This window comes from Carya illinoinensis, chromosome 6 (genome assembly GCF_018687715.1).
Source record: "Carya illinoinensis cultivar Pawnee chromosome 6, C.illinoinensisPawnee_v1, whole genome shotgun sequence".
In the NCBI taxonomy this organism is placed as follows: Eukaryota; Viridiplantae; Streptophyta; class Magnoliopsida; order Fagales; family Juglandaceae; genus Carya; species Carya illinoinensis.
This window is the reverse complement of record NC_056757.1, coordinates 20,382,939-20,393,777: the sequence shown is the minus strand read 5'-3', so window position 1 is coordinate 20,393,777 and position 10,839 is coordinate 20,382,939. Positions and strand designations below refer to the sequence as shown.

Below are 10,839 nucleotides of genomic sequence, written 5' to 3'. Positions count from 1 at the left end.
CCTACATGCTAGAAACAGAAAAATTAACTCTAACATAAAATCAAACCATTGAAACTATTTGTAGATATATATATATATATATATATATTTATTTTTCTACTTATGTGAGTGAGAATTCATCGTATAAAGAGAAGCATCCAGATTACCATCATAAATTTAAGACTAAAATCCAGAAATAGAGATTAGTAAGGTGTATTAATGCTACACCAAGCCCGAATAATCCAAAGAAACTATTAAAGGCATAGGAACTAGTAAGAGATCTGACATAATTCAAAATCAAACTTTGTTTTTTCACCCTTCATCCTTTGACTCCAAAATCACAACATCAACACTTTTCCTACAAAAATTCATGAGAGCGGCCTTACAAAAGACAAGACAACAAGTTTTATAAACCCCAGAATTTAAGAGAAGAAAAAAAGAAAGCATGCATGTTAGAGACATAATCCAATTTCTTGATTATAAATAAATTCTTGATTTATAAATAACTTCCTGTTAGTTTATGAATGCAGTATGCATGGAGATCTTAGCAAGAAATAAGACACAAGGTAGCTTATAATAAATGAATGCTAAAATCCGAGAAAACAAGTGATTTTTTGTCAAAACTGATATTGACATATTCATAAAACCAATAAGAATACAAATGTGATTAATTCCTTATACAGAATTCTTCACTTGAAAATAAAATATGCCTCATTAGCATAATATATATATATATACCTCATGTATCACTCTGGGAAATCAGCAGAAATTCACCATCTTAACTTGCTTGGATTTTGTCAAAACTAACGATCTCAATATTAATACCAGAAATATTTATGCATTCCTCATTTCTTATGTTGTATAGACAGGAAATTGCCATTCTAGGAGTTGATATTGTCTCTATCATAGTAACTTTAGCGTTCATAAGCAAGGAAAGGAAACTATATACAATATAACAATTACTTTGAACAGAAATCCCACATTCTACACCTTTTCTAAAGCCAAGGGTTGTAAGGATTCTGGCACATAAAAGACTACTAAGATAATGTATAATGTAGGAGTTCGCCAAACCAAATGCCTTTAGTTCAACTAAATAGATGTGTATTTCAGCATTGATAAATGTACTTTAGGACCATGACAAGGTTCCAAAGCCATCACCATGAAAATGAATGAAATGAAAATTAAAAACAGATCAATTGACCAAATAACTTATTTAATGGGAAAGATAATTTCATATGGCAAGACAACAAGCATAAGCTCAAGTACTTGCATCCATGCCTAAAAATGTTGATCATGTATGTCTAATTTAGTAAAGCATACCTCAGAAACTTATGGCTTTTAACATTGATACATACCATTTACAGTAAAGAATGCATCTCCACACCTGTGCTAGGTTTGCAGATCTTCCTGAAGCAGTTTGAACAAATAAAACATATGAAGATTATATGAGGTATAATCAAATTATTAATAAAAGAATCTAGTTAGAGGACCTACTTTTTTAATGCAGTCATTTAAGGAGCTCTTCCTTTTCCTAACCTTACCATGGGTTGGAGATTCTTGGGTAACACGTTAATGCTACAATATTTACAACTACATAAATTTTTTGCATACATCTTGGGTAACACCATTCAAGTTTCCATGGACTACATCAAAGTTTTTTTTTAATCTTATGCAACTATAGTTACAATAAGTCCTGTTGAAAAGCATGAAAATATACAGAAAAAGGAGATGAACTTTTGCTCTATTCTCATTAAGTATTGGTGTTCCCAAACCCAACCATATAAACAAGCTTTGGAATATCCTTGAAGATACCAGAAAGAATAAAAGAATAAAAATTACCACCAGCTCTGACATTGTACTATCCTATTTACAAGAATGTAAACAATTGTAACCAGCTTCTTCCACCAAGGCAACTACACTATGGGGAATCTTTTCTTTATTCTCAGACAAGGACATGCTGCTATGCTGCACATTTGCTACAGGGGAGTGTGGTGGACGTGGTCTGCTGCTCTACTGTATATTTGTTACAGGGGATGTTGTTGGACGTGGTTTGCTTCTCTGCTGCATTTGTGCTACAGGCACTACAAGAGAAGTGGGCTTTTGTCACCAAAATTTAATGACCAAAATGACTATTTCCCACAATTTTTGTAGGAAATAGTCCTTTTGGTCATAAAAGTTTGGTCACAAAAGCTCACTTATCTTGTAGTGAGGAGAGTGAGATGGACTCTATTTCTGTGATGCATTTCCTTTGAGATTAATGCATACATAAAAATAAAACATTATTATAATTGGTAATGGATGTAGAAATCAAACATTAAGAGGGGGTATTGTACCTGGGTGAAAATCAGAGAGGAGAGACGAGACTTCTATGAAGCTACCTTCTGAGGCGTTGGGTTATTGGCGCTGGGGGCCTCGGTTGGGTCTCACCATCTCATGGTGGAAGGTTCACAGCAAGGGAGGGACGGAGTTGTCGGCTTGAGGGAGGTGTTGGGGGTGAGTGTGGGTTGATTGATGTAGGGGCAAGTGAAAGAGGGAAGCCGAGGAGCTGTGAGCGACCATGATGTGGTGCCGAGGACGCCTAGTCTAGAGAGAGAGATAGAGAAGAGAATGGAAGGGAGAAAGATCTGAGAGAGGGAGAGTCAAACCGAGAGGAATGAGTGGTGTCGCGTGGTGGTGGCGCTGCGTCTATGATCGCGGTTGAGAGAGAGAGAGGGAGTTTTGGGTTTTGTGGGTGGGGGGATACGGCGTTTGGAGGGAGGGGGGAAGAGACTCAGAGAGAGGAGAGGAAATATGAGAGGGAATTGGGCATGGATTGGAATTTTTTTTTTTTTTTTTTTTTTTTAAGTCGGGATGGATTGGATTGGATTGGATGTTTATAAGAGAATATTTAGCTTTAAATGAAGGACCGTGCTAGGTTTACTGCACTTGGCTACAGTTGAGAGCTACCGTTAGTATAAGTAAAGTTTTTTTTTTTTTTTTTATATGTATTTTTTTAATTTTTTTAAATATTTTTTTAAAAATTTGTAATATTATTAAAAATGCTTTCTTAATTATAAGATAAATAAATAAATAAATAATTAAAAATGTGATCTTAATTAGGAGCAATAGTTCTATCATTTTCTTTAGATAAAAGTTTAAAATATTATTTTTTATTATTTTTATTATTTTAAAATTTAAAAAAATTAAATTAAGATTTTAAAAAATTAAATTATTTATAATATTTTATATAAAAATTTAAAAAAATTATAATAATAATATAAAATAAGATAAAAATTCTTATCCACGCTCCCAAAGCTGTGCCTTAAGTGATCCAGGGCAAAGACTAAAAATCTCAAAAAATACTTAAAGTTAGTTTATTTTCCCTAATTAGCATGTGACTCCAAGTATTGGAATGACAGAATTTTGTGTCGCCGCAAAAGTTGACTTTTCCACATGAATATTTGCTCGTCGAAGATGGTTACATGGTAAAATGTAATTTCAATTCTTTTTTTTTTCACGGACAATGTTTGTAACATCATGTAAGTATTTCCTGCAAAGTCTTGCTCGTCAGGCGTTCTTTTGTGGAAAAAGGTATATTTTATTCCCTGCGAATACTTTTTGTGTCATGAGCTAAGTATTTAGCACGGTTTATGATTTTGGACAAAAAAAAATCTCACGAAAAAATCCCATATATCTTGCAAACCATATTGATCGATCAATATGGTTTGCAAAGGATAGGAATGAACTCGCAACATCTAGTGTATATATATATATGTATATATACACGTAATAACTAATTAAGAAATCTCTTTTTTCCCATATCAGCAAAATTTATTCTTGTCTTGAAGATTGAAGGGGCTAAATGCGAGTCTATTATCAAGAACTAAAGTTTCAGAAGTCTCATATATAGTCTGCCTAAAACATTTGAGTCTTTGACCAATCCGCCAATCCGACTTGTTGCAGCAACTAGTCCAAGGACAAGGAACAAGGAATGGTAGCTGCACGTTTGTAGTTTCAAGTTTCAACCTTCTTAAGTAGATGCTGCGTCCACCTATCAACAAGACCAAGTAATATAATTTAGTCGTGAGAGAGACGAAGATAAGAATCGAACTCAAGGTCTGATATATCAATGCTGGCGCTTTCCCTCGGCGGTGAACGGCCAAGCTGTCTTCCTATCATTTAATTATATATACCATGCATGCAGTACTAGTGCCCAGAAAGAATATTAATGAGTATTGCTCCTCAATCTGATCTAGCACCAGGTCCAATTCCGATTCTCTCCCCGGAGCCCCTCTTTCTAATTTCCTGTTCTTTCTGTCCCTGATCAGCTTTCCAACGATCTCTCTCTTGCTAGAGGTATTACAACTCTCAATTCTTTAAATTTGCGGTGATTTACTACATATGTTGTTTCCGCTTTTGATTTATACCTCAATCTATATTGATTTTAGCCATCATGGTCTCAGTTTCTTTTCGTTTTAAGTTGATCGGCGTAGTAAAGTCTTTAAGGTTGATTAATTTCCGTTTTCAGAATTTCATGTATTAACTTCGTCATACATAAATTGCCTCCATTTTATCACCAAGGTGAGCTGAAATTAATGGGATCGAATTGGTTCCAAAGACTCATGGCATGTGATTTTCATAAATTTTAGGAAAAGAATCGCCACTTATATGATATATCTCCATTTATTTTTTAGATAAGACTTCGATTTTGTTCAATTTTCTTATTTGGCGACCATGTACTACTGCACTTACCTCTCTGTAATCCACAGCCTCTATCCCACTTTATGCCAAATATAAAACAGAAAATATGAGTTAAAATTATAATGAACATATACCCAATGTTGAAAAACCTGAACAAATTTTTTCAATTATGAGTTGATGAAAAAATATATGTAGTCACATAAGTGAAAGGTATTCGTACGTATCATGCATGATGGAACCATTTCTCGAGTATATGTACCTAATGCTCGACAGTGGCTCTTGTGTTTGTGATCATCAGGAAATTCAAGGAAGGCAGCATAATATATATATATATATAGATCGATATATAGATAGATAGATAGATGGCTGCATCAGCAAATACAGCAAGTCAACAAAAAGCTGCATTTAACTCTTCGAGAGATCAGAATGAGAATACAAATTTGGTTGATGAGATCAAAAACATGTTAGAAATGTCGGAACCTCCCTCGTCAGCTGACTTTTGCATTTTCAGGGTTCCAAATCACCTTCGCAGATTGAACGAACAAGCTTTCACTCCCGAGGTTATATCAATAGGGCCTTTTCACCATGGCAACAAAAATTTGGAAAGCATGGAAAAATTCAAAGTGCAATACTTCAAAAGATTCATGCAACGGACGAAGTTAAAGGTGGATAATTTAGTCAGCAATGTAAAGGATTGGGAAGGACGTGTACGTAGCTGTTATGCTGAGACTATTGAACATAGCAGTAATGATTTGGCAAAAATAATCCTGGTGGATGCGAGCTTCATCATCGAGTTTTTCTTGAGATTTTCGTTGCGTGATGAAAGTCATGACTACCGTCGCTTGTTAAACTCGTGGTTGTGGACCATTATATGGTCGGACCTGATATTACTTGAAAATCAACTCCCTTTCTTTGTGATTGACAAATTATTCAACCTTGCAATTGTGTCTCTCCCAAACTTACATACCAATTCATTCGTTCTGCTGACCTTTGACTGCTTTAGGGTTGCGAACAGGCAGAAAATGTCTCCCAACGATATTCCTGATCATCTGAATATTAAAAACTTTGCTGATTTGCGCAGAACCTTCTGGCTGTCTTCATTGCAAAGGATCCCACAAAGAAGCAGACTATCAATTGACAATCTGTACTCTGCAATTAAACTGCAAGAGGCAGGAGTGAAGTTTAAGGTGGGTTCATCCAAATGCTTATTTGACTTGAAATTCAAAAACGGAGTGTTGGAACTTCCTTGCCTCAAGTTAGAAGATACCACAGAATCTCTTTATCGAAACCTCAAGGCGTTGGAGCAATGTTGTTATCTAAATGAGGCATATGTCACGGATTATATTGTCTTCTTGGATCACCTAATCAACACTCCCAAAGATGTGGACTTACTTGTTCAAAAGGGTATCATTGTTAATGGGATAGGCGACAGTAATGCGGTAACATGCTTGATTAACAGTCTGAACTGCCGCATCGTATATCACAAGACCAACATCCACTACTCTCAACTTTGTGAAGATTTGAAAGCATTTTACGAGGACCCTCGGCATAGTTGGAAGGCCAGCTTGAGACATGATTATTTTGGTACTCCTTTGAAAACTGCTTCTACCGGCGCTGCTGCTGTGACCTTGTTAGTGCTCACTCTCATACAGAGTGTATGCTCTATCCTCTCACTTCTGTTAAAAGGTTAGAAGCGTAAGAATTGAAACAATTGTATTGTTGTCAATATATTAAACTAGTAATAGGAGTAATCATGCTGGTTGGATTGATGGATCACAAATCAAAAGTTAGAATCAAAAGGATAAGTCAAAGAAATTGTAATAATTTTGTTAATTCACCTTATGTACTTTTTTATATTATGAGGTATATATACAACAGAAGTAGATTGTTTGGCTAAATATGAGTAGAGCTCCCTCTAGAGAACATAAAAAAAATTTTATTCCATCATTTTGCCTGGACAGGACCGGACCAAACATCCATAGGAACCGTACCAGACCAGACCAGTAGCTATCAACCTTGTCTAATCAATTCGCTTAGGACCAACTATTTTTTTTTCTCTTTTTTTTTTCAAATAAATTATTATATTTTTAAATTACTAAATTAACTAAGCTGTGGATTATGTAATTAACTCTTTAAAAAAAATATTTTACTATTGTAACACTCTGATCCCGTAGGAGTCGGAGAATTACTATCCGTCACTTATAAACTTATCTCCCAACACATTTGAAATCTTCAAAGAATTCGAAAATAATAAATAAATATCATATTTTCCAAATAAACGCATAATGATATCCTTATAGTCATTACTATGAAACAACATAAATTAGAAGTCCACAATTTTCCGTTAGTCACAATAAAATAATTGATAAATCCTCAAGTCTTACTAAACACAAATACAATAATATATCTAAGGGACACCATAAAATCCTTCTATTAACAGTACCCCAAGGTACCTAATGCCCTATCCTTAGCTTAGCCTTACTCACAATTTCTATTCCTGATCCTCAGTTGAACTATCGACATTATCTAAAAAATATTTGGAGATAAGATGATGAATTATCAATAACTCAGTAAGCAAAACACATATACTAGTGAGTACAACATGAGCCATTTCACAAAGTTTCATATGCAAGAAACATAAACATTTTATTTTCATATGCAGATCTCAAAAATATTTTTCGGAAAACAGAGCAACATTTCAATCTATTCATATTCAGAAAACCAACTATTCATATTTAAAAACACTTTGGCATAAAACATAACTGAATATTCTCATCTTATCATATCATAGCATAATGTATCATATCATATACCTTGTTTAATCCTTGTGATAGGGTTGTGCTATCCTCGATGGTTAAACTTTCCATTTTTCAATCTTGAAGCCCTGAATGTGCACACGGGAAAGAATACATAAAAGATCACTTTGCTTATAAAGTGGGTGCACTCATATCATATCATATCATATCTTGTTGGTACCAACCATATCACGTGAACCAGTATCATCATATCAGAACTATATTCAGAATCAGAATAAAAATAAATAATTATGCCAAAGGTTTTTCTTATCATATCATATTAAATTACATGCGGAACATATTTATATCATTTTCAAATGATCAATAACAATCCAAAACATTTCATATCACATGAACAAAAATCAAATATTGTATTTGCTCTTTTTCATATTTTAGAACATGTCAAATATTGCTCATATCTACACTTTTCATGTCAACAAGCATTTTCTCTTTCATATAGATTTCATGAGTGAATGCAAAACACATAACTGAGGTTGTTTTCACATTTTCTTTTCAAAACATAACATGCACATTTTTACAAACTAATCTCAATTCATTTCTTTTTATGCAAATCTAGCATAGGAATCCCGCTTATTTAAACTTTTTAGTTTTTCTGAATCTTGCTCATAACAGTACCAACAGAAATCTGATCATTACCTATAAAATAGTCAAGCTTAACATTCTTAAATCCCAATTGAATTTATATATTGATACTTAAACTCGAAATGCCAACCTTAACCTATTTTAATTGTTCATAAACCTAAAATTTCATAAGACTAAAGTATCATTATTTTCCAAATTCTTCAAAATTCACTTAAAATTTCCGATTAACACATTAAATTTTAACTTATTTATTATTAAGGTCCAATTATACAATATAAAACTAGAAAACATAATTATATCAAAAATCATTAATAGTAGAAAACTATAATTTTGGTTAAGTAAAAAATATTCTTTTAAAAACAAATCAAAATGAAATTTTGTACTTACTGATCATTTCAAAAATTCATATTTTAGAAAAATAATATTACTAATAATATATTCCAAATTTCTATTTATTTTCTTCTTCATAAATATATAGTTAAAATAAAGCTTTGCAAAACAAAACTAGATGTAATACAAAACTATTTAGTAACTAAACATACAGTGCATGGCCCTTAGGAGAAACACGAAAACGAGCACTCGGAAGTTTTAAACTTCCAGATCAAACCATGGGGCCTAAGCGTGCTCATCGTGGGGAAGGAGCTGAGATGGAGCTGAGCGGCAAAGGTGAATACGCCGAAGATCCTGGGAGGCTGTGCACTGGCAGAGAGGGTGATGAGAGGTGCCCGGCAGCATGCGAGGTGGTCGAGTGGAGGAGGATGGCCACAGCTGTATGGGTCACGAGTGCATGCTTGTAGCTCTGTTTTTAGTGACTAAAACAAGGGACTGCTTGGACGAGGACAAGGCTGTGGGCAGCGATTTACGTTTGGGTTGGTGAGGTTGGCTAGGCACGGTGGTGCAGGTAGAGCTATGTATGGAAAGAGAGGCTAGTATGGGTTCTCTTGTGGTGACTTGTCATGGTGCTTAGTGGCCGACAGTGAATAATCTCACAAGAGGAAGGAACATAGTACTACTAAAAGGTGGGATGGCAACGGTGGCTTGCGTTGGTGGTTAGGTAGTGGTTGTTTTCCCGCAGTTGTGAGGTTGAGGGGGTGAGCAGTGGCTTGCTGGTTCATCTATGAAAGCCACAGGTTGTCGAGATGGTGGTTGCTTGTGGAGGCTGGCGATGTCGTAGCAGTGAGTGATGGCCCTGGCTACGGTGACTGGATGGAGGTTTGCAGTGAACTGAGAGAAACTCTAAGAGAGAGAACTGAGAGCATGAGAGACATGGATAGAGAAAGTTTGAGAGGATGGAAAAAATAGAAATGCACTACAAGTAGAAGACAATAAAATTAGGAGGGAGAGACTCGAGTGATGGACGGAAACGAAATAAAGGAGAGAACTCAAAAACTGAAAGGAAGTTTAAACTTGAAACTGCCTAGACGTGGAGATAATGGAGATTGGGTGGGGGAATCTTTAGAAGTGCAGAAACTGAAACTGAAAAACCGTCGAGAAGATAAAATGCAAGCAGCAAGATAAAGCTTACAGCGAACGACCTCGTGGGGTAGGGGAGGGAGAAACATGAAAAGAAAAAGAGATTCCTTACCTAACAAAAATTTGATATGCAGTTATTTTGAGTACTCTTTTATGCACTCTATTGATGTGATTAGTTGTGTATTCAAAAAAATTTGATGTAGCCAATCACATCAGTAGAGTGTGCCTGGAATACGCAAAAGTGACGGCATATAGCATTATTCCTTACCTAAACGGCATCGTTCACTAAAAGGGATAAAATTTTCACAACTTGGGCCAAGTTATGGGCCTGGGTATTAAGACTATAATTATATTTACGATGTTAATAATTATTACTTACTAATTTAGACTTTATTCTTTATTATGCATAATTATTAATAATATAATACATTTTATATATGGTTAATCAATATCAAATAATTTTATTGTATATAGATTTTTCATGCTTGCTTGCAACTTAGGTATTTAAAAAAAAATACCTAATTATTTTAATTAAGTGTAAATAGTAGAGTATGTATAAGTGTATGCATGATATATTAACTATTTACATATAATGACATAAATTATCACATGATTTATGATTTATTATTAATTGATAACATATATTATTTTTATATTTTATAAGGTCAATGATAATAAATTAGATGAAAATTACATTAACTTATATAATTACTATATGAAAATAATATATTAAATTATTAAAAATATATATTTTTAAAATATATATATATATATATATATAAGGTTTGGTCCAAAATTTGTAGATCCCATGACCGGACATAATTTCATCAGTCCACATATTTTGGGACCAAGATCAATAGGTCCCAACTTCGGTTTGGCCTAATTGGTTTCTTCAGTTCAGATCGACCGGCTTACAACCCTAGATTATAGATCATTGGACTCATTTTTTGGTTATTATTATTATTATTATTATTATAAATTAGACTCAATATCATGAATAAACCTCATATCTTTGAATGTTCTTATATATATACATATATATGTGTGTGTGTGTGCGCGCGCGCATTAGATATCATGAATGATCTGATGAAACATTCATGTTTGGGTTCTTACCGTTCGAAGAAATACAATATCGTTTGAACGGTAACTGAATACTCAGCGGCCATAAAAATGAAAGGAGCTCACCGATTCCTTTTGTTCTTCAATAAATCACATCTAAACAATGATTTATATATAGCCTACAATGGATTTCCGGCCACCTATGGTGCCTATCGATAGAAAAATAAAATATTTCAAATTTTTACAAATA

The 10,839-nt window shown here is 34.0% G+C and overlaps 1 protein-coding gene across 2 annotated transcripts; it reads left to right on the top strand.

Annotated features, from left to right (window-relative positions):
• Positions 1-3,918: 3,918 nt before the first annotated feature.
• On the top strand, positions 3,919-6,557 carry LOC122314412 (UPF0481 protein At3g47200-like). Of its 2 annotated transcripts, none has more exons than XM_043130000.1 (2): positions 3,919-4,314; positions 4,958-6,557. In XM_043130000.1, exon 2 carries the CDS (start codon positions 5,022-5,024, stop codon positions 6,348-6,350), a length of 1,329 nt encoding a protein of 442 aa, XP_042985934.1. In that variant the 5' UTR covers positions 3,919-4,314; positions 4,958-5,021; the 3' UTR covers positions 6,351-6,557. The 2 variants fall into 2 exon arrangements, with proteins under 2 accessions (XP_042985934.1, XP_042985935.1); XM_043130001.1 differs by having other exon boundaries at positions 3,928-4,314; positions 5,171-6,557.
• The last annotated feature ends 4,282 nt before the right edge of the window (positions 6,558-10,839 follow it).